The 27,605-nt window shown below is 50.8% G+C and overlaps 1 protein-coding gene across 1 annotated transcript; it reads right to left on the minus strand.

Moving 5' to 3' along the window:
* Positions 1-926: 926 nt before the first annotated feature.
* On the minus strand, positions 927-26,799 carry LOC117869733 (NACHT, LRR and PYD domains-containing protein 3-like). The gene is made up of 10 exons (XM_034756804.1): positions 26,643-26,799; positions 19,229-19,295; positions 18,676-18,842; positions 17,565-17,742; positions 16,206-16,271; positions 13,518-15,255; positions 9,725-9,811; positions 8,374-8,544; positions 6,505-6,672; positions 927-1,991 (listed from the first exon to the last, which is right to left on the minus strand). The coding sequence occupies exons 2-10, from the start codon at positions 19,260-19,262 to the stop codon at positions 1,910-1,912; spliced, it is 2,691 nt and encodes an 896-aa protein (XP_034612695.1). The 5' UTR covers positions 19,263-19,295; positions 26,643-26,799; the 3' UTR covers positions 927-1,909.
* Positions 26,800-27,605: the final 806 nt, after the last annotated feature.

Below are 27,605 nucleotides of genomic sequence, written 5' to 3' on the forward strand. Positions count from 1 at the left end.
CATTTTTCCAGAAGTGTGCTGCCCAGAACTGGACACAATACTCCAGCTGAGGCCTTATCAGTGATGAGTACAGTGGAATAGTTACTTCTTGTGTCTTTCTTACAGCACTACTGCTCATACATCCCAGAATGACCTTTACTTTTTTTGTGGTATTGTTGATTCCTATTTAGTTTGTTATCCGTTATAACTCCCAGATCCTTTTTTACAGCACTCCTTCCTCGGGAGTCATTTTGTATTTGTGCAACTGATTACTCCTTCCTAAGGGTAGTACTTTGCATTTGTCTTTATTGAATTTCATCCTATTTATTTCAGACCATTTCTCCAGTTTGCCAAGATCATTTTGAACTCTGTTCCTGTCCTCCACAGCACTTGCAACCCCTCTCAGCTTGGTATTGTCCACAGACTTTATAAGTCAACTCTCTATGCCATTATCCAAATAATTTATGAAGATAGTGAATAGAAACATACCCAAGACAGATCCCTGCAGGACCCCACTTGATATGCACTTCCAGCTTGACTGTGAACCATTGATAACTACTCTCTGAGTATGGTTTTCCAACCAGTTGTGCACCTACCTGATAGCAGATTCCCCAGGCTATATTTCCCTACTTTGTTTATGAAAAGATCATGTGAGACAGTATCAAAAACCTTACTAAAGTCAAGATATATCACATCTGTAGCTTCCCCTCCCAATCCATAAGGCAGGGGTTCTCAGACTTTTGTACTGGTGACCCCTTTCACATTGCAAGCCTCTGAGTGTGACCCCCTTATACATTAAAAACACTTTTTAATATATTTAACACCATTACAAACGCTGAAGGCAAAGCGGGGTTTGGGGTGGAGGCTGAGAGCTCGCAACCGCCCATTTAATAGCCTCGCGACCCCCTGAGGGGCCCCGACCCCCAGTTTGAGAACCCCAGCCATAAGGCTTGTTACCCTGTCAAAGAAGGATAGTAGACGGATTTGACATGATTTGTTCTTAACAAATCCAAGTTGACTGTTACTTATCACCTTATTATCCTCTCTAACACGATCTAACATGTAATCTACCACTGAAATCCAAGAAAAATGGATGTTCAAATCAGAACTTGCCTTGACTCTGGGGGAAAGCCAAGAGGCCTGGGAGACGTTTTAAAATGCTGGATTTGAAGCCAGGAAGTGAGGGGTCCTTCCGCAGCTGAACAGGTTTGTTAGTAGAAAGAGGGGACAATAATTTTCCTACCGAGAACGGAAATGCTTTACAAATGCCAGCAGAAAAGGAAAGGTTGTAGATACCTTAGGTACAGAGGCTTAAACAATTACAGTTCAAACAGAGCGATAGCAGTAAATGTTTGGGCCCCTGGGACAGTCCAGTCGAGAGTCAGGGCTTGTCCCGCCTTGTGCTTGGGGTACCCTGTCCAGTCCAGTCTCTATTCCAAGCAAATAGGAACTTGTAGGTTTCCAGGCCAGGCTCAGTTAGTGTCTGTCATTGGGGCCCCTCTGTGGTGGGTTCCTGCCCAGCCACTGCTGCTCCCCCATAAGTCCCACATGGCTCTGTTCCACACATATAGTTCCTGGGAACTCCACTCTGAATTCAGCTTCTCTCCAACTCCCTGCTTGCCAAGCGGCTGCTGTTTCAGTTTCCCTGCAGCCACTTACTTGCCATGTGACTGCCGCTTCCTTACCTGGCCAGGAGGAAGGGGATGTGCAGAGGGGACTGATGGGAGTTGTAGTCCCCAGTTCAGCAGACCCATCATAGGAGTTTGGCCTGAGTTTCATTGCAATGTGCCCCTATATGTCTTATGCAGTGTGCTTTAATCTCCAGCTGTCACCCCTCGCACTGAATCACAGGCAGTGGATGCTGCACCAGGCAGTGCATCACTAGTGTCCAGTGCTGCTTTCACAGCATGGAACAGCACAGCTCTGTTCTTTAAAAATGAATGTCCAGCCCTTTTCTCTGCACGTTCTTCAGCTGCTTTTCCACCTCTGGAGAGAAGTCGTTCAAACCTAGCCTAGAAGACAAACAGAAAATATCCAGGGTTACCCGCCGGTAACTCATATCACAAATGAACAGGACTCTGCTATTGCTCTCTGTTAGGTATTTATATTAGGGTTACCATACGTCCTCTTTTTCCCGGACATGTCCGGCTTTTCGGCAGTCAAACCCCCGTCCGGGGGGAATTGCCAAAAAGCGGAACATGTCTGGGAAAATGGCGGCTCTGTTTAAGAGCCCGGCTGCCTGAACGCTACCGGCTTCGGGCAGCCCCGTGCCTGGAGACCCTGCGCCCCCAGCCGGGCACTTCCCCTCCCGGGCTCCGGCGGTGCAGGGTCNGCAGCCTCCAGACCCTGCGCCCCCGGCTGGGCGCTTCCCCTTCCGGGCACCAGCTGCGCTGGGGAAGCGCCGGCCGGGGGCGCAGGGTCTGGGGGCTGCCCGGGAAACCGTGATGCTGGTAGCACTGGGGCAGCCCTTTCCCCCTGGCTGGGAGTGGGAGGGAGGAGGGGGCGGAGTTAGGGTGGGGGAAGGGGCGGAGTTGGGGCGGGGCTAGGGGTGGGGAAATGGGCGGGGGCATGGCCTGTGGAGGGTCCTCTTTTTTTATTTATGATTTATGGTAACCCTAATTTATATGGCTCTATTCTCGGTCTTAGCATATTTATCCGTGCAGCACCCTTAGGAGGGGGTGTAATCTACAGCGCATTAGCCCGCTGTGCACAGACTAGCCGTGTGAACCTTGCTACTGCATGATGAAAGCTCCCTAGTGCACTTTGACCTACACCCATTTCAAAGCAGAGCAGGTCAATGTGCACTAAGGAACTCTTAGCATGCAATAGTAGGGTCCGCACGGACACTTAGTGTGTGGCACACTGGTGCGCTGTAGGTATATACCCCAGCATGCCGCGCATTCACTGTTCTTCTAGACAAGCCCTATGGGTAAAATTTGCAAAAGCGTTCAAGTGACTTAGGATCCCAAATCCAATTTTTAAACATGGCTCAGGTGCCTAAGTCTCCATGGAAGTCAACAAAACCTTAGTATCCTTTAAAGTCAGTTTTGGAAATGGAACTTTAGGGGCTTTTGAAGAGTTTATCCTAAGTGACTTGCCCACAGAAAGTCTGTGCCAGAGCAAGGAAATGAATGCTGGTCTCTCAAGCCAGCATCCTAACCACTGCATAATCTTTCCACTTGTTACCCAGCAACCCTGGTCTGCAGCACTACCATGTCACTATAGGAATATTACTGGTTATGAGGGCCACAGAGACATGGAATATCTTTCTTCCATGATTAGTCTCTATGAACAGAACTCTACGATTTCTGTCTTTCCAAGGTGTAGCAGTTCTTTTCTGTGTCCCATATTGTTGCTACTCTAAGAGAACAGCTGTTTTCACTGCAGGAATCATTGTGTATTATTGTTATTTGCTAAGCACTGACAGCGTGCTTGGCATTATAAAAAACACAAACAGAAACCCAGTGTGCCAGTTTATACCATAATGTTCACAACTTTTACAACACTATGATAAATTTTGTACAAAGAATGCTTTGTGGGGTATCCTTTCAAAACACATACTCTGCTGAACATTATTATCCTGGTAAATATGTGTTTCAACATTGTATGTAAAGTTATAAGATTCTACTGCATAGCATTTCTGTAACATGCTCCAGAGTTAGAAAAGCGGGCCCAAACAAGTTTTTTAGAGACAAAAGACACACTGATGTCACAGCCAGGTATCAGCATAATCAGATGGCCTACTATGGGCTATCACCTAGTCTTCTTAATATATGCACAACATGCCTCAGGTGGCACGTGACCAGGATTCATCACCAAATTTGGTCCGCTGGTTGGATGATTAGCTTCCCTGGCCCGGGCCAGGTACTGATGGGGAATGCGACACAAATGCTGATCTATGCCCCCCATCACCTAGTTAAGCAGCTATTCTTTGGCAGGAAGAAAGGAGTGAGCAAGAACTTTATATATCGACAATGAAACAGCTGGCGGTCATGTGTAAAAAGACTGGCTGTCGCCTGGACCCCAGCTGGAGATAATCCTCAAAGAGTGGAGTGGTATAAAAATACAGGAGACACACAACACAATTCATCTCTCTCTTCCTATCGCTACTCACGGCAGCTATAGTGCTTCAAAGACAAAAGGAGCATCATTGAACTGGGAGAGGGGTCCTGGCAGGAGGCTTTTCAGCCAGTACAGACTGCTGTAAGCTTTTGGTGAGAAAAAGAACCATTTTGCTTTTTTAAGTTCACTTAGCTTGTTAAGTTAGGTATTAGCTTGCGGTTTAATCTTTTTATTTTCTTTGCAACCAGTTCTGACTTTTATGCCTCATTTCTTGTAAACACTTAAAATCTGTCTTTTTGTAGTTAATAAGCTTGTTTTATTGCATTATCTATACTAGTGGGTGTCTGTTTGGGAATCTTCACTTGAGATAATAGGGCCTGTGCATATCATTTTCCTTTGATGCAATGGCAGACTTTCTATGAGCTTGTTGGGCAGAACAAGATGCACATTTCTGGGGGACAAGGCTGGGACTGAGAATTTGCTGGTGTCGCTCTGCAATACAATTCATGAGTGGCTGGCATAGCATTCATGAAACATAGCTGGGAGTTATTTTGCATGCTAAAGTCTGTGTGTGAGCAGGACCCAAAGTGGTTGCTTTCACAGCAAACCAGTGTCAAAGGCATCCCAGGTTGGAGACGAAAGGGATACAGCTGTTCAACAGTCCAGATTGTACCCTGGGGAATGTCACACCCAGTCTTTCCCCTGAAGAACATGAAAACTACAAAAGGAGCCAGAACTGCAGATGAAGAGGGTTTCCAGGAGGAATTTAACTGCAGAGTGCAGCAAGCCCGGCATACTGGGACAATGAAGTCTTTCAGGCTGCACTGAAGAAGTCGCAAAGACAAAGAGTGGGAGACAGAAACAAAGAGCGAAGGTGGTGAGGTGGATGTGCTACATCAGCATTTCCCAAACTGTGGGTCATGCCCAGGGGGGTTGCAAAAGGGTACCAGGGGGGTCGCAAGACTCCTGCGTCTCCTGTCACCTGGCGCTGACTGGGCTCAGCTCCCCACTCTGGGTGTTGCGACCTGGCTGCTGGTGCACAGGGTCACAATGCCACTCACTCAAATTTAGCCTGGCTGCCCCCACATTGGGGGACCTGGCTAAACCTGAGTGGCGCTGCAACCCCGTGCGCCAGGGGCCAGGATGCAGAGTGGGGAGCCAAGCCCAGCCAGTCTTTTGGGACAACAGCTGCAGGAGCTACTGGTGCGGGGGTGAATGCAGGCTGGGCTCACTCTGCAAATCCCATCCCAGGCCTCCCATCCCCAGAAGACAGCACCTCAGACCCTCTAGGGCCTCCTTTTCCCCCTCCCCTGGAAGCAGAACCTAAAACCCACCTGGGACTCCCACCTCTTGGGGGAAGGACCAATCCCACCTTAGCCTGGGCCCCCACCTCTCAGGCCCCTGGGGTCGCATTAACAGATGTGAGTGCAAAGTGGGTCGGGGCATGTCAAAGTTTGGGAACCACGCTGCCAAGAGCAGAGCTTTAGGCCGGAGCAGCACTGGGGAGAGATGTGAAGTGAGACTTTGAGAGGTGATTGGGTTAAACGGGAGAGGAGTGATGGAGTCGAACTGGCAGGCCAGTCAGGTGACTTTGGCTGCATTCTGAATAGACCGAGGAGGGGCAGGACTGGGAAGGCACCACAGTGGTGGGGGTGGTATAAAAATCCAGAAAGCTGGGAGGGCGGAATAGTCAGGAGTACGCCAGCTCAAGTCCCTGTGATCAATCTTTGTAGAGACAGAAAAGGTCCCTTCAATGCGATGTCCACACAGCCCTGTAAAGCTGCCAAACACCCCCCCCCCAAGGCCTTCACAGGTGTTTGGCCACTGAGTCACTGGTCTCTGGCAAGGACCACCAAAACAGCCTAAAAACTCTCTAAACCCTGACCAACTCCCATCTCCCTCTATCCACGGATGTGCAACGCCAACTCAGCTGGGTGGTGACAAGTGCTGAACGGACATCACTGGAGTCTGATTCCTCGGCAGATTCCCAGAACAAGCAAAGCACAGGAAGCCCTCATGCCACTGCCATGCACATTGGCACCAGCCGGTGCCTCACCCCTTACCCGGCAGGAACTTTGAGTGCTGAGAGAACCGGCCGGGCTTGGCAGCCCATGTCTTCCTTGGTTTCTCTGCTGAGATTGCCAGCAGACCGGGGTGGGTGATGCCAGTTTGGGTACTGACTGTTGTGATGTGATACTTGTCCACTAGGGAGTGGTTAAAAGCACCAAAGTTTGTGACACGGATCACCAAGCAGCCATGGGACAGCAGTGACCTTTGGTCCCACCAACCAGGATTGGATCCATTCCCAGTCCCCTGAGGCATCTCTCCCCAATCAACCTCTCCATAACCAAGAATAAAGAAATTACGCGCCAGGTTTGCACAGGCAAAGGGCATAACGAGAGGAGAAAAGAAAACAAATTTGCTGTGTCTGCCCTGCAGGATGAGCCGGGGTCGCCGCCTTACCTGATCTCAGTGAGGCTGGGGCACGTCAGGATAAGAAGATGCACTTCTTCAGCGCACCGATCGGTGAACATATTCGCACTCAGGTTCAGATGCCGGAGGCTGGAGTTTTTGGAGAGAGCAGAGCAGAGGCTCCTGCAGGATTCATCTGACAAACCAGTTCCCTGGAGGCTGCAGCAGAACATCGGACACATACCTTAGAGAAAGGCTGCAGCACAGCATTGACAGGGCTTCCTGCATTGTCTGGCTGCCGATGTCTATCTCTGTGTCTATGTCCATCTCCCCACCATCCTCACTTTGCCTCCCTCAGCCTCACTTCCTCTTTCTGCTAATCTCACAACATATGCAGAATCACACAGGTTTAACAAATCTAAAGCTGGCACGGGGGCTGTATCCATATTAGCAGGGACTCTTCACCATGCTAATTCCTAATCCGCAATCCACTAGATGCATAGATTCTCAGACCAGAAGGGACCATTAGGATCATCTGGTTTGATCTCCTGCACAACATAGCCCAGTGGTTTTCAAACTTTATTTCTGGGGACCCAGTTGAAGAAAATTGTTGATGCCTGCAACCCAACGGAGCTGGGAATGAGGGGTTTGGAGTGTGGGAGGGGCTCAGGGCTGGGGCAGAATGTTGGAGGTCAGGGCTCTGGGCTGGAGGTGCAGGCTCTGGGGCGGGGCCAGGGGTGCAGGAGGGGTTCTGGGTTTTGTGGGGGGCTCAGGGCTGGGGCAGGGACTTACCTCAGGCGGCTCCCAGTCAGCGGCACGGCGGGGGGGCTGAGGCAGGCTTCCCGCCTGTCCTGGCCACGCGGACCAAGTAGGTCTGGCTCCTAGGCGGAGGCGTGCAAGCAGCTCCATGCAGCTCTCGCCCACAGGCACTGACCCCTCCCCCCCCAGCTCCCATTGGCTGTGCGGAGCCAGTGCTCAGGGCAGGGGCAGCATGCAGAGCCCTGTGGCCCCGCACCTAGAAGCCAGACCCGCTGCTGGCCGCTTCCAGGGTGCAGGGTGGTGTCAGAACAGGTAGGCACTAGCCTGCCTTAGCTGGGCAGCACCACCGACGGGACTTTTAACGTCTCGGTCAGTGGTGCTTACCAGAGCGACCCAGTGCCTTGCAAAACACTGACATAGCCCATAGAACTTCCCAGAAACAATTCCTCCTAGTGCTATAGCTGACCAGTGATCTGAGTATGTAGAAACCCCTCCATTTCCACTCCTTGCTGTGCTCACACCAGCATAAGATCACAACAGCCGCCACCGCTCTTTTCTGGAAAGCATTTTGCTTCTGGAGCCCAGGCATGATCAGGATTTTGAGCTCCTCTGGGCTGGGATTTCAGAGCGGTGCAAATTTAATTGATCTCTCTCCTGTGGCAGCAACTGGCTGATCAAGGCAGGGCTGGCCATTCCTACCAAGGACAGGAGGAATGTTTCACCTTCCCTTCCCCTGGGCGGTTTCCTCCTCAGGAGATGGGACCAGCATATAGAATCCTAGAATATCAGGGTTGGAAGGGACCTCAGGAGGTCATCTAGTCCAACCCCCTGCTCAAAGCAGGACCAATCCCCAGACAGATTTTTGCCCCAGATCCCTAAATGGCCCCCTCAAGGCTGAACTCACAACCCTGGGTTTAACAGGCTAATGCTCAAACCACTGAGCTATCCCTCCCCTCCTTGTGAACCTGACAAGATTTTTTGTACCCTTGTGAATCCTTGTTTCTGTCTCATCCTCTCTGACATGATCTGAAATGATGCTTATGCCAGGAAATGTGTGAAGGGCTTTGACAGACAAACACAGGTGTCTAAAGGGGAAGAGCAAACACCCTGAAAACCTTTAGTGCCCTAGAGCAGAAGCGTCACTGTCAGACTGATACTTACCCTAATTTCCGAATCTTACACTCTGGGGACTCAAACACCCTGGATAGGTAAGAAAGGCCCACTGTCCGCAGTTTATTCTTCTTGAGTTCAAGACGCAGGAGGGTCCGGTTTTCTGCGAGGGCAGATGCCAGTTCTTCACAGCACTGTTCAGTGAACGCGTTCTTCCCTAGGCTAGAGAGCAGGCAGGGAGAGAAGGAGCCAAATGAATGAGAGAGAAAACCAAGAAAAGGTAAAGAGGAGAGAGAAAGAAACTGTCAAATTCAGGAGGAGGAGGAGGAGTGAGAATAAACAGGAGAACAGAACAAAGGGACAAGGAGCTGACAAATCAGAACAGAGGTAGGAAGGAAATGAGAGAGAGACACAATGGGAGAGAGGCCCAGAGAGCAATCAGCCAGGCAGGAGGGAGGAGACCCATCAGAACCAATGGCACACAGATGGGGATAGGACACAGAGGCCACATGCGCAGAGAGGGCAGGAGCCCAGGGAAGAATGAGGCTGAATTAGGAGACGGTTACGTTAGCTTTTCGCTTAACACGGGCTCTGCACTGCAGCACTAACAGACTGCTACTGGAAGCCAAAGCGTTTGCATGCTGGGATGTGATTCCGTCTTTGGGACTCTAGCAGAGTGACCTACTGAAATGCAATCATGCGCAGCCCCAGGAGAGTGTAACGTTGCACTATAACACACTACAGAGTCAACTCCGCAGTGAGGGAGGAGGAGTGGGGGACAGGCCTGGTGAACTAGGGTCTGAGCTGCATGCAGCCAAGTAGAAGACCCAGGTTTAGTTCTCAAACTCACCCTGTCACTCCCTGGCCCTGCAGGGAGAGCCCTGTGGGAGCAGCATAGCTGGCCCCAGGAGGTGGAGAGGGATAAAGCACAAACCACACTACCGACCTGAGGAGCCAGCCTGGCAGGGAGGAGACCCAGACAGGCCTCTGAGCCAGAAGGATCTCAAGGGGGATGGGTTACAGCTGGCAGAGTGAGCGGCCCATTAGTGACTACAAGCGCTCAGGGGGAGCTGGAGTTCACAGGTCCCTGGCCTGGCCTCTGCTGGGACATTGGTTCCATGTAACTCCAAGGGAAAAGAGCCGTGTTCCAAATCGTCACCACAACTTCCTGCACATCCTGGATTTTCCCTGGCCATCCCCCATCCCCCATCCAATTATCAAACAAAACAAAACAAACCAGACAATGGCCCAGGAAAAAATGGCAGAGCCCCAAGCTTATCGTTATGCCTTATCTCCCATCCCCATGGACACAGGCTGCAGGCCCCATGACACTTCAGAACATGAAATACATTTGAAAATGAGCGATACTGAATTACTCATGAGACACGGACCACGCAGTTACCTCAGAGCCTCTAGCCTACAGTTCTGGTGCTTTAGGGCCTTGCAAATATCCTTCATTGTAGGATCCTTCAGATCATTATCCAGGAGACTGGTGGGAAATTAAAGAACAAACCATTTCAGGCTGGATACGGAGACAAATCTGCAAAGGCTGCGGGTTTGGAAAGCTGGATGTGCTATGCAAATTATGCAATGACGGATTTGCATGTTTGTTCAATATGCATTACCTCATTTACATCAATTCCAGACCCATCAAATCCTTCCACTGCTCGCTCCTCCTCCCTCTCCAATCCATAAATCCTCCCTGCGCTTCACAATCCCCTCTTTGAGCTTCCTCCCTGTCTCATGGCTCTCTCTGGCACCCCAATGGCATTTCCCCTATTCGCCCCGGTTGGCTCCCCACTCTCCTCTCGCTGGCTGCGCTGCCCCCACTCACACTGCACTGCGCTCAGAGGGGTGACGTGATCCAGCTAGCTCAGATAACAGCAGCAGCATGGACTGTGCACATGTAGCCCACGCTGCTGTGGCTTCACCACTGTTGTCACTTGAGCTAGATCAAAGCTAGCTCGGGCACGTTGACACGGGCTGCAGTCACACCTCTCAGCACAGTGTAGACAGACCCTCGGCGTGCTCCGAAACCTGCGCTGACTCCCACCGCGCCTAGCGCCTCCTCAAGTCCCCCCATCCACACCCAGTGTCCCCCTCCCTGAGCTACCTCTGCCTAAAGCAGGGCCCCCAACACGCCCACAGCAACACCCTACAACACACGGCACAGTGTCGCTCTAGCCATAGCTCTGTGGCTGCAGGCAAAGTGGGGGCTGTGCTCTGTGCAGGGTCTCTGATTAGAGTCCTCCCACGGTGGGGTCTAACCATAGAGACACAGCCTAGAGTGCCTCCCCACCGCTCTGTGACGTGCCTAATTGGGAGAATGAAGCGGCTGCTCAGGACCAAGGCTCCTGGGAGCCTCCAGGCCAGTTGGTGCGGGGCTGCGATCAGTGCTGCGTCCCTGGGCTGAGCTCTCTGTTCATTCCCGGGGGGCAGCATGATACAGACAGGCACTCGCAACTCCTGGGTTCTGCCAGGACTTGCTTTGCTTTGGAGGGCTTTGCTTCAGCCTTCTACAGACCATCCCCAGCCCAGAGATCCTGAGACAGCTAGGAGAGAATGAAACCAGGTCCAGCCGAACGGCATTGTGCATTTCACCAGCTCCTGCACCTGAGGACACTGATCAGTGAAACCTCCCAGCCACCAATCCTCCCACCACGCGCTACCGCAGTGTTGCTATTGTGAGAAGGGGAAACTGAGGCTCAGAGAGGGGAAACGACTTGCCTAGGATCACACAGTGAGTCAGCGGCAGAGCCAGGCAGAAATTTGCGCTTTAACTACAAACCCATCCTTCCTTGCAAGAGCTCAGCAGAGGGGGAGCTGCACCTTCACCTTCACTTGCACTGCAGCTAGCGGGAGGGGACTTTTCATCCTGCAGGCTCCCAAAGTGCAAGGTCTGATCCTGCCCTTCCTGCCCACCCAAAGCTCCTGTGAATTCAGTGGGAGCGCTGGGTGCACAAGACAAGCAGAACAGGGTCCCATGGACGTAGAACTGACATGCAACCTGCTCTGCCGAGATGGGCAGGAGCTACAGCGCACTACAACTCGGTGAGGAAGAGGAATTTGTCTGTCTCAGGACACCAGGGCAAAAGCAACAAGGACACTCAGAAGACTGAAGACTCCAACAGCAGAGACTGGCCCAGATTTAAGGGACAAACCTGTATACTAAGGACTACAATACCCAGTGGGGTGAGAAAAACTGCTTAATCTAGATGTTGCCCAGTCTAATAGGGTTGTAAAGGCTGGTGTATATCCACAGTCCATTGATGAAGTGGTGAACCAATTAATAAGTTTGCACTGCTCGTCTTCAGCACTGCAAGACGGTATATTCCTGAGGTACAAGGCTGGGAGCTGGGGGGATTTGGCTGGTGCCTTTCTCTGTGTGATTCATGTATGGCTCTGGGAGCATTCATGCAATCTAGCTGGGTGTGGGGCTCCACATGGGGTTGTTCTGAGAGATAACAGCACCTGGAGGGGTTTGCTGCTTGTTGCTAGCAAAGCATTGTGAGAAACAGCTCAGGCTGGTGAGTTAGGGGGCACAGCAGTCTCACAGTTCCAGCCTGCACCCCGGGGAGTGCATCCCATCACACCCTGTTCTTAACCAGAGTGCCTAAGGGCCTTTACTGTCCCCTCAGAGCCTTGGTTGTTAAAGTTTAATTTATAAGAAAAGCCAGACTGGGTCAGAACAAAGGTCCATCTAGCCCAGTATCCTGTCTTCCGACAGTGGCCAATGCCAGGTGCTTCAGAGGGAATGAACAGAACAGGGAATCATCCAGTGATCCATCCCCTGTCGCCCATTCCCAGCTTCTGGCAAACGGAGGCTAGGGATACTCAGACCATGGTTTTGCATCCCTGCCCATCCTGGCTAATAGCTATTGATGGACCTTGATTCCAAGCACACACATACAGTAACACTCTGGAACTCAGTGTATCTCTTTGGAATGGAAGGACAGCTAAGCGGATCCCCCTGGGATTTGAATCTATGATGCCCCAAGTAATTCAGACCTTATTGTTCACTTTGTCGCCCCAATTCCTCAGCTGTAAAAGCTGAGCTCCCCCAAGAGCAGCACTAACCAGAGCTGCAGGCCACTGTCCTATAGAACCTCCCTGTGCTTTGCCAGTTTTAAAGTTACTCTCTGGTAACATCTCGGGGAGGGCGTTTTAATTCCATTTCCTTTCGAATTTTTACAAAAAGCTGCAGCTGCCACCAAAAACCCCAACGATCACAGAGATCGCAGCGGGAAGGACACCAGGGCGTCCTGCTATTTTGCAGGTACAGGAGGTAGTTTGTTTTGTGCACAGCAGGAGCCTGAGGGAGGAGAGCTGCGGGGAGACGTGAATGCTTCCTCCATTGAGCTGGACTCCAACCTGATTCACATTTGGCTCTCCTGGTGGTGGAGCAATTTTATCCCAGGGATGAAGTTCTGGGAAGAGGAAGGAATTCCCAAGAGTGAGGAGGAATTCCTGCCACACCACTGCTCCGGAGGGTAAGTATCAGAGAAACACCTACACTGAACTCTGACATGTTGGATGGAGATCCCTGTCAGGGCAAAGAACTCTTCCAAACTTGTCTTTTTCAGGAAGCTCTCATTCCCACTACGTGATAATAACACAGTAGCTTTTCTGCCCTAAGGATGCCATGGCATGGGCACGCCTTCTACCAACCCCCCAAAGAGAGAAACTTAATAAAAGCTTAAAAAAATCTAAAAACAAAAACCCTTCTCCAAGCAGAGTTTTGACTCTGAAAATAGAGAAGTGCTGGAGCTTCATGACGTTCAGACTAAGGACTTCACTATTGCTATAGATTTCACGCTGAAGGTGTTCACATACTGTGATGATGGGTGCCAGTATAAAACCCTAAAAACCAGATAGACGATTCTACTTGTGGGTCTGTGGATCACTAGTGATCCATGGAGCCCTTCCTTGGAGGTCTGCAGAATTAAATATTTGGGAAGCAAGCCTTAGGGAGGTGAGATGTTTGGTCCATGAAATGACTTTTCTCTTGCAAAATGGGCCAAAAGTGAAATAGAGGATGACTATAACATGGGCTTGGATCTTGTATGTTACAGAATGGTGTAATGTCCATATCTGTAACACTCTTGGGAATCACCATCTACCTGACAGCACGGCTGAGGCCACTGACACATCAAGTCCCTTATATTTTAAACTTTACACATGACCTCTTTTCCTACCTCAGTTCTCTGACTTTGTGCAGCTCAGGTCTGAGTCGCTCCAGGCCCTCGTTCTGGATGAAGCAGGAATCTAGGGTTAGGCGCTGTATTTCTTCACAGCAACTCAACACATAAGCAAGGACTGTGCAATCCACCGGCATGAGGTATAAGTCAGAGAAGTCCATATGGGCAGCTTTACCCACCACATCCTGCACAAGTTGGCTGTTCTGAGATTCAAAAAACAAATTGAATACGTTCATCAGCCTCCTCTTCCCCTCAGGCTCTTCTGGGCTTTGCAGGTCCTCATAGTTCATCTCACTGAGCCATCCAATAACCTTACGAGTTGCCTCTGCAGAGAACTTCCCCACATATTTCTCCAGGGGCATCCTGGTTACAGGATGGGAGAGCCCAGCCAGGAAGCGAGAGAAGATCTCATAGTCACCTTCCTTACAGGACCTGGCTTTAGCCATTGTGTCTCTGAACTTGTCCTCCTTGTAATCTAGGTAATGCACGAGGGCAGCGAAGAACTCCTGGATGGTGAGGTGAAGGAAGGAGTAGGTCACCTGGGAAGAGTCATCGGTTTGAGGGTTCTCCACCAAGAAGCCAGTGAGGAATGGAGAAAACTCAACATTGAAATCCTGTAAATACTTCAGATCAAAGACTAGAATGTGGTTTGTGATGCCGTATTCAGCCAACCATCCGACCCTTATCAATGTATCTCGCATCTTCTGAGGCTCAGGCCGCTCCTGGGTGTGATTGGCCATAATATGGGTGACGTAGCTCACAAAGAGCTGGGTCACTGTTTTGGGTGCAGGCTGTGGTTTCCCTGCCTTGGGTGTGAAGCAGGGTTTCAGGGCCGTGCATGTGATCCAGCAGTAAGACGGGTTGTAGCACAGCGTGTACAGAACCTGACTGTCCCTCACATACGCAAAGGCCTCTCTGGAGACTCGCTCATCTCCAAAGAACACGGAAAAGTATCTTTCCCTTTCCTTGGAGAGGAAGCCCACGATACTGGCCACTCTATGGAAGACTCCAGCCTCCAAACTGGTCAACTTGCAGGGGCGACTGGTCAGCAGCACAGAACATCCCTTCAGCAGAGTCTGTTTCAGCAGGCTGGCAACAATCACAGTAACTGGCTTCACATCCCCTGGATTCATACACAGCTCATGGGATCCACTTCTGCTTAATTTCAAATCAGTCTTGCTCTCATCCAAGCCATCAAAGATGAAGAGCAACTTCTCAGGGTCTTCCAGGACTCTAGAGAGCTTGTCCCGGAGGTGTGGATATGTTTGACAGATCAGAGATTCTAGGCTCCTCTTCTCAGTAATAGTGTTCAGGTCCCGGAACTTGAAGAAGAAAACAAAGGCAAATTTCTGGTAGTGCTTCCCTGTTGCCCAGTCAAAGATGAATTTCTGCACCAGGGTTGTCTTGCCCACGCCGGCTACTCCGCTCACCATCACAGATAGGGGGACACGGCGGGATTGAAAGCACCAGCGGAAGAGCCGGTCAGGGGCGATGTGCTCCAGCTCACTCTTCATTCTCCTCTGGAGGCGATATTCATTCAGCTCCCCAGCCGCGGCCAGAGCCTCATGCTCCTGGTGTGTCTGCTTCTTGAAGTGACAGTCTGAGACCACCTTCAGCTCCACATAGTGGCTAGAGATGGAGGGAGGCTGAAGTCCCTGTGACTTTTCTGAGCTCCTGTTTTCCTTCATCATCCATGTCAGGTCACAGAGATTATCTTTGTGCTTTTTTTGGCAAACTGGAATGAAGAAATGTGTTGAGACAGACATGGCATGAACCCAGACAGCCCTGTCTCTTACACCCCCCCCCAGTCATATTTCTCTCTGTCGTTCCCATTTCAGACCTCCCCCCTTACTGCCCATGACCATGTGCACCTGGAGAGATTCCAAGCAGAAGCCTGATAGAGACACTTTTCTTCTCATTTATATTCTAGCCAGATACCAAGCTGAGGCCTGGACAGATAAGTAACTGCTCTGATCTCACATCTTTGTCTTCCCTCTGCCCTTTCCTCTGCTGAGTCAGATCGTGAATACTTTCTGGTTTACCCTGGAACTTGCACTGAGATCCAACAGGATGGCATGAGGTTTCCTGTTCCAGCTTGTGTGATTCAATGCCAGCAAACCCAGCAACTCTGCTAGGTCTAATTTTGACCATAGCTGGTTCCATGTGCCTATAAAATAAGGATCCTGGAAGTGCAGCTGCGGTGTGGCTGAAGGAGAGCAGAGAAGCCCTGGCACTCATGCTGAGCTGCCCAATGGATGCCCCTGCAGTTCAATACATGCCGAGCCAATTTGAGCCCAGCTGTTCTGCGCTTGCACAAGGGGAAAGGGTGTCAGAAGCCTTCCTACCCCTACACCAGCTGGACCCAATTGTAATGGCACAATTCTCCTGCTTCCTCCTCCTGCTGCCTGCACCTTCTGGGACACACGAGACCCCTATAGGGGCTCAGGAGGAGGCAGATCCATGGCCCTGTTCTGGGTGCCCTGGCTAGCAGAGATGGCTGGGCTCACAGTGGGGGTAAGCTGCACGCTCTACAGGGGTATTTCCTCGGACTACTGGGGAGCTGTGCCCCACTGAAGCTGACCCTGAGTCGAGCGGTTCTGTCCCAGCCCCAGTACAGATCAGTGCCCATAAGGCATGACTGAGCCCTTTATTGGCATGAACAGGGATGAAATTCCATCACGGTACCTTTCAGTTTGGCATCAAGAGTATGTCCATTTTCATTCAGGAGATTTTCCTTTAACAGATTTTGACCTAGAGAGAGACAGAGAGAAGGCACAGACTATGCTGTTATGTAACATGGGTTCTGGTTACAAATATGGCCTTAATACCATCACATTTCACTGTTCTGGGCTCTTAGTTTTACCTCTTTATTTAACATCAGCAATGCCACACTGAGTTTCCCTTTTATATTTATTACAACTGAATCTTGTTTCCTCTCTACTATGAGAGAGCCTGCAGGTACGCTGGGCTCATCTCCACATGGCTGGTAAAACCAGCTCCCACCCTTGTGCAGACATGAAGCCGTGTCTGAGATCAGGACACAGTCCTCTGTCTCCTGACCATCTATTTCCTGTTCTCTTTTCATGCTCATCACTGCACTGTAGGAGCTGCTCTCTGCCGAGCAATCTCTCTACAGGCTCCTTATCCATCCAAAAGGGGTTCCCTCTTCTGCACAGATCCTTCTTTCTCTCTGCTTGTGCCCAGCTCTGGTCACACTCGCTTTTCCCCAGCTCTCTGGTCACTGGTTCATACGATTCCTGTGGATTCCCCCCAACATAGCCTTCAGGGAGGCTAGCCCCCAGCCCCACCCCTTCCGCACGAGGGTCCCCCCCGGTGGCTGGAACCCCAAGCCTCCCACCCTCCCACCCCAGCCAGCCAACCCAAGCCCCAGGCCAGCCCCAGCCGCGCCAGACAGCTGCCCGAGCCCCTGGCCAGCCCCAGACAGTCCAGCACGAGCAGCCCCAGCCAGCCCTGGGCTGGCCCCAGCCACCCCAGCCCTGGCCTCAGCTACCCTAGCCCTGGGACGGCCTCAGATGGTCCAGTCCGAGCAACCCAAGCCATGCTGGCCAGCTGACCCGAGCACTGAGCCAGCCAACCCCAGCCACCCCGAGCCAGCCCGGGCCAGCCCAAGTCGTGCTGGCCAACTGCCCCAGCCCCGAGCCGGCCTGAACAGCCCTGAGCTGGCCTGGGCCATCCCCAACCACCCCAGCTGAGCCGGACAGAGAATGAGAAATGCAACATGCCTCCCGTCCCGAGACCCCCAGCCACCCAGCGGAAGAATGCTGAGCTTTTTATATGCGCCATGCAGGTTCCGGGGCAGCTGAGGATTCATCAGTAATCTCTCTGGAGTCCAAGGAACTGACTGATGAACCCAGGAAGCTGAATAGCAGATACCGCCTCCTCAGCCACCTCAGAGCCTGCATGGTGCATGAAAATAAGCAAAAACCTGCAACCCGGCATCCCGCGGTAGCAGCTGCACCAGGGAAGGCTAAGCCTATTATACCCACCGCCTATGCCCCCGATTCTGTGCGATGGGTACGTTACCATTCTGAATGATTTCGTCCAGCATCCCATGGAGATTGGGGTGAGCCCACCTGCTCTGCAGAGCAAACAGACACGTCCAGAGACCCAGCCCTGTGGCCTGGTTCATAGCCAAAATGTCATCGGCCAGCTTCTCTGCAGTGCTGGCTGAGTCGTGATTCCTCTCCCAGTCATGGTAATCCTAAACCACAGAGGGACAGCAGAGGAGGAAGAGTCAGAGTGGAATGTAGCTGCTAGAATGGAATCAGAAGAGGGACATAATGCTGCACGGCCAAGGGCCACTTCTTAAAAGTGACCAACACCGTACCTGGCCCCCGGGTAGAAGGGAAGTGAAAGGCTCTGCCAGGCCAGAGTGGGCTGGTGGGGAAGTAAAAGTGGTGGCGTTTTGTTGCTGTGGCAGATATCTGGGTTCATGTCTGACTCCCCGTTGCGTTTAGTCCCCAGATCAATGCAGATTGGGGGCTGTGCAGCATTTTCATGCCCAGAAGAGGTCAGGGGCAAATATTGTTCTTACGATGCCTTCTCCTTGCCAGCTCAAAGTGTAATTAAGAGTTATCTTTGTTCCCTGCACACCTGGATCTAGAGATGTCTGACGGGTGGAGGCCGAGGGGCCTAGAACGGAGGGACAGGCTGAGAGCCCTCCAGAGTCCAAAATCTCAGGGGGGAACATTGGCACCTGCTCACTCTTGGAGGTATTTGAAAGCTGGAAAGTGCTGCACAACACAGTGTCCCAGCAGCCAGGGAACAGTCCAGAACAAGAGATCTCAAAAAAGGCAATGTGAAGTGTGTGCATGGGGGGGGGGGGGGGGGTGTATGTGTGTGATTACAATTAACCATGAATTACAATAATGATGAACTAAGGGGCAGATCTCTGTCACTCAGCTTGGGTGCTCACTTCTACACTGTATTTACTGTTCCTTGTGGTTTACAGTTTCTGGGATCTGTTGTTATATCTCCCTGGACCTCATGACCAGCATTAGCCTCTCTCCTGTCACCAACAAGGGACCAGGTCTCCATGGGGAGAGCGCTAAGGTCCTAGAATGCCCGGGGCCTTTAGAATTCAGCTCCGGCAGCATTAGCCTGGCTTCCTGCAGGTCAATGAGCGGCGCCGTACCTGGGCCTGCTGAGCAGTGATGACACATCTGCTGGTGAGTTCCTGCAGCACAGTGAGAATGTCGTTCTCAATGACGTAGACCAAGTCGGGGCGGAAGTGCTCGCTCAGCCTCTTCAGCTCCCCAGATGTATAATTATCCAAGTGTTTTCTGAAGGCTACAATATTATCTGTGGAGAAGACCAACACTTAGACAGTCTGGCACTTATAGCTTGGGGTGGGCTCATATCCACTCACTGATAACTAGCACCCTTATCTGAGACATCACAGCTACTTCAGATGCAGCCTCTACCAGAAGGTTGCATTTTAAGGAATCGTATAGGAGCACAGGCCGTGAGGGAGTTCACAGCAATTGCAGTGCCCGCTTCTCCCTGCAGGAGGCGCTACAGGGAATGGTGCAGGAGCAGGGTTGTTACAATGTCAGCACTGCTCTAGTCCCAGCCTCTCCCCGGAGGCGCAGTCAGGAATGGGGCAGGCTCTAGCTGCGGCACTGAGCTTTACTGCAGGAGCAGTGCTGCTTTGCTCATGACGAGAGGAGCCCGTCGATCACACTCACCTTCGCTCACCGCAGCCCGTTGGTTGGAAGCCATTTTATTCACTCTGCTCTTGCGTCACTGAGAAGTCTAAGGAGAGGGAAACGTACGTCACACAGAGGCAAGGAACGTCACTTCCATCTCCAGGTTAACAGCTCAGCATGAGGGAGGAGCAGCCATATCTACAACTGGGTCATTTTGCACTTAAATCTGGAATTTAGCCTCTGTGTTTTGTATGAAAATGTCTATCTACTTCAGCTTTTCAGTCCCTAGTCTCGGAATAAAGCTTGGATTGTCTGAGGACTTTCAAATAAATCTGTTAATTAGTTTCTGAGTTCTATTCGGTTTTTAAAAACAGATAAGGCCCCTGCACATCACTCTGGCACACGTTACAGTTTGCTGCCCGAGGGCTGTAAAGAGGCAGTAGGGCCTCTATAGTTGTCGCCGACTAAGAGTGTCCACAAGGGAGTTATACCAGAATAATGACAGTGGTGAAATTATGCAAGTAAATTTCCCCATGTAGACAAACCCTTTGAGCTCCTGATTATCTCTTACCTCTAGCTTAAATGCTACAGACTGCAGAAAGTCAGAAATGGGTACAGCCAACTTTGATAGTGTGCCCTCCATCCAACACAGGAGTGGATTTTTCTAGCCCACTAACATTTGTGTTGCATTGCAGAGGAAGGACCTAGAGGGAACAGCGGCTACTTCCACAAGAATAAGATCTTCATGAAATGCCCCTGATGAATGTGGAGCTCTTGTGCCATCTTGGCGCTTTCACAGAGATCTGCTTTTTCCTGGAAGTAGCCGTTGATGTGCTGGAGAGCTTTTCTTAGTCCAACCACCTGGGGAAAACTCTGTTGGTTCTGTTTAATCTACGCAGGCTGTCCCGACACAAAAACAAGGAAATGAAAAAATTAAGACACCTAAATGGTACATACCCTATAGTCCTGTACCATAATAGTGGTTCTCATGGTTACAAGGCTAGCTCAACCTCTGTCCCCTTGCTGCTGTCTCTGGGAGCACTCACCTCAGGGCTGGGGCCACTTGCCTATCACAGGTTGGAATTGTGGGAGGCTTCCACTCTTAGGCCAGGACTAGGTCAGGCTACCCCAGGTAGCCAGTCATTATCACCCGTCAGGTAAAATTGGACTCTGGGCACCTGTGGTTCTTCCCTTCAGGAGCCTGTGACCAGTGATAATGACCAGCAGCCAAAGTATTTGTATTGAGCACTGGGGACAAAACATTAGAGAAAAGGATGTTAAAACAGACAACCTGAAGGCATGTCTACCTTACCCAAAGTACTACCACGCCATCACGGTGACTTGGCCAACAGTGTTCCGCTGGAGACTCTTGCCTATATGCTCGGGGTTTTACTGATCGCCATATTTGGGGTCGGGAAGGAATTTTCCTCCAGGGCAGATTGGCTGAGCCTCTGGAGGTTTTTCGCCTTCCTCCGCAGCATGGGGCAGGGATCTCTAGCAGGAGGGTTTCTGCCGATTGAAGTCACCTAAAACAGGATTGGGGACTTCAACAGCAGAGTCCAGGGAAGGGGTAGGGACGGTTTTATGGCCTGCAGCATGCAGGGGGTCAGACCAGATGATCATAATGGTCCCTTCTGACCTTAAAGTCTATGAGTCTATGAGTCTATGAGACACCCCACAGTTTCCACGTCTAAGTGAATTCGCAACCTGGTTCCCCCAGGCTTCTGCAGTATTGGCTAGTTTGGCACAGGCCAAGCCAGTTCTGTAGGCTCAGCGGGGGATCGAGCCAGCATCGTCAGAACTAATAGTTCTGACCTTGTTCCCTGACAGCTCTAAGTGGAAGACCACAGATGACCATCTTCTCCTTCCTGCCTGACCCCTCCCAAACAAGAACAAGCATCGCCATATTCATCACAGTGGTGCAGAGGCAGAAAAGCATCAGCCACTCCATTTTACAAATGGGGTAAAATATGGGGTTGGACAAGGTCATTTCTAGCACAGCAGGGAATAGAACCTTGGTCTCTGAGATGGTAGATTCCAACCTCATCCACTTAGCACAAATCTGTTAGATCTATGCTGTTTATCACAGCTGTTCTAATTGTTGGGCCATATTCCCCTCTCAGAGCAAGGAGTAGAACCTATGATTCTTGACCCCCAGTTTTGCCTGCTTTAACCACTAAATCACACTCCCATCTCAGAATTAAAACTAATGGTATCTTAAGTACAAGTGATCATGACTTGATCACATTTGTACTATGCAAGCAGAATGAAGTCCTGAAGTCCAGACCAGTAATACACCTCTACCCTGATATAACACGACCTGATATAACACAAATTCGGATAGAATGCAGTAAAGCAGCGCTCCGTGGGGGCGGGGCTGCGCACTCCGGTGGATCAAAGCAAGTTCGATATAACGCAGTTTCACCTATAACGCAGTAAGATTTTTTGGCTCCCGAGGACAGCGTTATATTGAGGTAGAGGTATATATATATATACTTGATGCTTTAATGGAGCCAGTTTCACAAAGCTGAAAACAATTATGAGCCAAATCAGCTGGGAGGAAGAATTTAACCAGAAAAATGTGAATGATCATTGGGAATTATTTAAGAACACCTTACTAGTTGCCCCAAAAGCCACAATCCCATAACTGAGGAAGAAGGCTGGGCTGATTAAACAAAGATCTGGTTTAGAGGGGAAGTGAAGGCAACTATAAAAATACAAAAATAATATATAACAAGTGGAAAAAAGGGGAAGTTGACACTAATGAATATTAATCAGAAGTTAGGAATTGTAGGAAAGTGATAAGGGAAGCAAAGGGACTCAAAGAAAAATCTCTGGCCAGCAGAGTTAAGGACAATAAGAAAGCTTTTTTTAATATATTAGGAACAAAAAGAATCCTGACAATGGTATTGTCCATTACTGGATGAAAAAGGTAGAATTAACAATAATAATGCAGAAAAGGCAGACGTGTTCAATAAATATTTCTGTTCTGTACTCAAGGGTTCTCAAACTTCATTACACTGCAACGCCCTTTTGACAACAAAAATTACTACATGACCCCAGGATGGGAGACCCAAGTCTGAGCCCGCCTGAGCCATGCTGCACTGGGCGGGTGGGCCAAAGCCAAAGCCTGAGCCCACTACCCTGAGCAGAGGGGCCAAAGTCGAAGACCAAGGGCTTCAGCCCCAGGCAGGGGGCCTGTAACCTGAACCAGTCTCAGGCCTCAGTGCCAGGTGGCAGGGCTCGGGCTTCAGCCTGGGCAGCAGGTCCCAGCAAGTCTAACACTAGCCCTGGTGACCCCATTAAAACGGAGTCGTGACCCACTTTGGGGTCCCAACCCACAGTTTGAGACCCGCTGGCTAACACAATCTGATGGCTGGAAGTTGAAGCTAGACAAATTCAGACTGGATATAAGGTGTACATTTTTAACAGTGAGGGTAATTAACCCCTGGAACGATTTACCCAAGGTCATGGTGGATTCTCCATCACTGGCCATTTTTAAATCAAGATTGGATGTTTTTCTCAAAGCTCTAGGAATTATTTTGGGGCAAGTCTCTGGCCTATGTCATCCAGGAGGTCAGACTAGATGACAATGGTGCCCTCTGGCCTTGGAATCTATGACTGAGTCCCAGAGTTTTACGGCTGTTGTGTAACCCTCTGGCAAACTGTGAGTCGCTTTCCCTTCTAGTGACTACTAGGATAAACGCCAACTTTATGGCTCCCATCCCAAGGACTGGAGCTCTCCCAGAGGGGCTGGAGGCCACAGAAAGCGAGCTACAGATGGCTTGCCAAGAGAAATAGCAACTGGCTGCAGGAGAAATAGCAGCTGGCCACCCAGGAGACAAAAGGCCTCCTGATCCTGATGCTCAGTGAGCGTGAGGGAGAAATAGAGACTCTGAGCGCAGAGCCCTCGCCAACGCTGAGAGGAAGAGGGGGTTCCCCAGACTGGGCTGGTGACAGTCAGAATTGTGAGACTGGCATTCAGAACTGTGGGGAACCCTCTCTGATATATGTGAATTTAGATGGAGTGTGTTTGTAACGTACTGGGGGAATGTGTTGTTTTGGTAAGGAGGGAAGTCAGTGTTGCCAACTCCCCATAGCAGGAAGTCACCAGACAAACCCTGAAAAGTCCTTAGATGTAGCTGTTTAAGCACTCAAAAGGAGTCAAAAATGTCACTGAACAAAGTTTACAGAGAATTATATCCAGAGAATGCAACAGAGAATTATATATACACACACACACACACACACACACACACATACCCAGGTGAGTATAGTCACAAAATCATTCATAAGCATCTCAATAGTGTTAATAAAATCCATTCCATGCTCTTCTAAAGTATTCCTCCCTTCTTGTGTACTCAGGTACTGACCAGCTGCTTCAGGCCTTGGGAGAGAACACGACAAACCATCACAGCTTTGTGCTGTACCAGAAGGTGCATGACAAACTGGAGGACTACCAACAAAAGCTCGACACGGCAACCCGAGATCTCTTATATTGCCGAAACTAGCAGTCTGCGTGGCCTGACGGGGCTGGAGTCCCAGCACCCGGGAGAGCTTGCAATGTTCTAAAATCATTGACAAGCAGCTCGATAATGTTAATAAAATTCATTCCATGGTCTTCTGACTACATTCTGTTGCACACCGGCAGCAACTACATCAGGAGGGCGCCCTCTGCTTATTGGGAAGGAAACTGCAGTCCTCTGCTTATTGGGAAGGATGCTCTGTACTCTGCAACCCAGGCCGGCTGGGGTTGGTTAATTTCGGCCGACTCTTGCCAGCCTGGATTTGAGCCAACAGCTTAGTGAAAGGGAGAGCCCAGAGCCAGGGGGAGGAGGGCATTCGCCTGGCCTGAGCTCAGCACTGCAGGGAGCAAAGAAAGTAGATTTAAAAACAAAAATCCACTACCCAGACCCCTTCCGCCCGCTTCCAGAGTTTCATTTCTGAAAACAGCTGGGCAGCTAACCCCAGGCCAACCCAGGGGAAGGAGTAAAGGGGAACTGAAATCACGCTAGCTCCACCTTTGATTCTGTAGTAAGGGCTTCGTTCCTGGACACACAGTGTCCCTTGCCCCATTGGGCACATGACCCTGTCTCATCCCACCCCATCTTCCATCTGTGCGGCTCTCCTCACTGGCTAACCTGCCTCCCACCCAGCCCGCTTCATTAGCTGGCTTTCCCTGCCTGACAGGGTGTACTACCTACTACAGAGCAGAGAGAAAAAACATTTGGGTAAAAACAAGCCCTGGCTAACGTGCTGCTCTTTCCGAAGTGCACCTGGCTTTAGTATTTAATTAGCCTCCACAAACTTATTTTCCTCGCCTGCAGATTCCAGTAATCTCATCCCAAGAAGCCCTGGAATGCGATTCCTTCCGAGGACATGCTCAATCGAGACATAATGACATTGACTTGGTGTGCGGTAGAATGTAGTAAGAAGAGCACGGAATGGATTTTGTTAACACTATTGATCTGCTTGTGAATGATTTTGTGACTATACATATTGGTGATTTCTTTCTCTGAATGTCACTGTAGTTGGCAGTGAAAGTCGCTAGATTTGTCACTGGTCACTTTGACACTTATTTTCTCGCTAGGAAAACCAAAAAGTCACTAAATCTAGTGACAAAATAGCTAAATTGGAAACACTACGGGGCTGCGCTGCCCACCCAATGCTCAGACCATGCCGCCCGGCCACCCAGCGCTCCAGGGCTGGCTGCCTGGTGCACCAGGGTGGGGGCACTGCTGCCACACCACCTGGCCACCTGGCGCTGGGGCCAGTAGTGGGGATGCTCTAGGCTCCTGCGGGGTAGGGGGGGCAGAAGGGGAGGGAGAGGAGAGGGGAGGGGGCCTTGGGCAGAAGGGGAGGGGCCAGGGGCTAGCCTCCCCCAACAGGCGGGTCACAGGCCGCCCATGACCTGACGGGCCAGCCAGCTCCAGTTAAAAGCACCATTGCACTCAAATTAAGGGTTTGTGTGTGTCATAACTATAAAGGGAAGGGTAACAGCTGTCCTGTGTACAGTACTATAAAATCCCTCCTGGCCAGAGACTCCAAAATCCTTTTCCCTGTAAAGGGTTAAGAAGCTCAGGTAACCTGGCTGGCATCTGACCTAAAGGACCAATAAGGGGACAAGATACTTTCAAATCTTGGTGGGAGGAAGGCTTTTGTTTGTGCTCTTTGTTTGGGAAGTTGTTCACTCTTGGGATTGAGAGGGACCAGACATCAATCCAGGTTCTCCAAATCTTTCTGAACAAGTCTCTCATATTTCAAACTTGTAAGTGAACAGCCAGGCAAGGCGTGTTAGTTTTTATCTTTGTTTTCTCAACTTGTAAATGTACCTTTTACTAGAGTGTTTATCTCTGTTTGCTGTACTTTGAACGTAAGGCTAGAGGAGGGTCCTCTGAGCTCTTTAAGTTTGATTACCCTGTAAAGTTACTTTCCATCCTGATTTTACAGAGATGATTTTTACCTTTTTCTTTAATTAAAAGCCTTCTTTTTAAGAACCTGATTGATTTTTCCTTGCTTTTAGATCCAAGGGGGTTGGATCTTGATCCACCAGGAGTTGGTGGGAGGAAGGAGGGGGGATGGTTAATTTCTCCTTGTTTTAAGATCCAAGGGGTTTGGATCTGTATTAACCAGGGAATTGGTGAAGAGTTTCTCAAGGCTACCCAGGGAAGGGAATTAGCACATTGGGAGTGGTGGCAGTGGACCAGATCTAAGCTAGTAGTTAAGCTTAGAAGTTTTCATGCAGGCCCCCACATTTGTACCCTAAAGTTCAGAGTGGGGAAGCAGCCTTGACAGTGTGTGTGGACTGGACTCAGATTAGGGGCAGCACTTGAGTTATAGCTCGAGTTAACTCCGCATCACAGCCAAACCCTGAGACTGAGCACAGCGGGTGGGAGATTTAGTCAGTGTGCAGACAGGAGACCCTGCCTGCATCAGCCCCCAAAACTGCAGGGCTTATCTTTCGAGAAAGCAGCTTCATGCATGGGCACGTGAACCAGCTCAACAGGCCGCAGCCTCCAGCAGCGAAAACTGAGCTGATCACTCACAGGGGTCATTGGATCAGCTGTGCAGAAACTGCAACCTTCCTGTTACGAGGCCAAAGTCAGCCCTGGTACAAGCAGGCGACTCCAGCGTGCTCCAGCCGTTTACGACGGGGCTGGATATAGGTCTGGGCCCCTGTGGAGAACCCTCAGGCACATCCTGGAGAGCAGGCTCCTTGGCTGTGCTCTTGCCAAGATCTCAGGCCCCTCGTGAAATGGAAAAGCCAAAGACACACACACCCACAGAGCTCCCTTCTGCAGAGCCACTTCCCGCCCGGCACCTCACTTTCATTTTCATTCTGCCTCACACCCAGAAAGCTGCAGTTTGGGGAGATTCTGCTCCTCTCCTCTGATCCCAGCACTCCCACTTGGGCAAGGAGGTGGGAAGAGCCCCAGGAAATCCTGTCACTTACTTTGCAGGCTCCAGGGAGGCGGCACCGTCTGTAGCAGATATCCCCGGCCCTGCACCGTCTGGGTTGCCGGACTCCTGTCCCCAGCAGGAAGGAAGGCCTGGAGTAGGAAAGCCCCGCCTCTACGTACACGTACACTGCACGATTTTTGAGTCATGTGGAGTCAAACAGGGCTCCTAAAGCGAGGGGGCGGCTGCCAGCCAGGCTGGAGGAGACTGGACTCAGTCACGTCTTTAGGGTGAAAGGACAAAGCCAACCCACTAGGACTGGAAAGATCCCATTGTGACCATGGTGGGATAGAGGGGACAGTGACGCCGCCTGGACACTGCAGCCTGGCCGTCTCACCGCAGAACAGGTACAGCAGGGGCACCAACAGGGCAAGCTGCCCCACCGCACGCCTCTGCCCCGAGAGGGGTCATCCTCTTTGATACTTTCAGGCTGCTAACGCTGCCAGTCAAGGGGGCCAACTGCTGCCAGTCGCAGGATGGTTTGGGTCAAGTGGGCCCACTAGGAACTGGACTGAGAACCACAAACTCATTGCACTCAGGACGTCTCAGAGACCCATCATGCGGGCATCCCTAAGAGAAGGAGAACAGGTGTCAGAGGCTGCATGTATCCAACAGCCCAGGACCGCCATGTCCCTGCTGCTAGCAGCAAGGAGAGGAGGCAGCAGCCAGATGGAAGCTGACAAGGGATTCCTCGGTGCACTGTGGTCACTTTCTGCTGGCATGGATGGAACTGCAAAGAAAACCTACAGAAAACCTACAGGCTTCCTCAGCCAGAGCAATTGACTTAGCAACGCTGCAGCCCTCCCACCCTGCCGGTGTCCCCAGGGTGGGGGCAGGAAGGTGGTGGTCAGGGTATCCTCGGGGGGCTCTTGCAGCCAGGTCACAAGCTAGGAAAGCTGGTAGTGCCGCTCTATTCTGTGCTGGGGGCCAAATGGGCTCCTGGCAGCACCAGGAGACA

Source organism: Trachemys scripta, chromosome 24 (assembly GCF_013100865.1).
Source record: "Trachemys scripta elegans isolate TJP31775 chromosome 24, CAS_Tse_1.0, whole genome shotgun sequence".
Lineage (NCBI taxonomy): Eukaryota > Metazoa > Chordata > Testudines > Emydidae > Trachemys > Trachemys scripta.

Bases quoted from the DNA above. Each gene is read 5' to 3' on its own strand.
- LOC117869733 (XM_034756804.1), bottom strand. From the start codon at position 19,262: ATGGCTTCCAACCAACGGGCTGCGGTGAGCGAAG. The intron at 17,743-18,675 runs GTACGGCGCCGC...TCTGTGGTTTAG, and splicing joins TCACTGCTCAGCAGGCCCAG to GATTACCATGACTGGGAGAG. The intron at 9,812-13,517 runs GTAGGAAAAGAG...ATTTCCCACCAG, and splicing joins CACAAAGTCAGAGAACTGAG to TCTCCTGGATAATGATCTGA.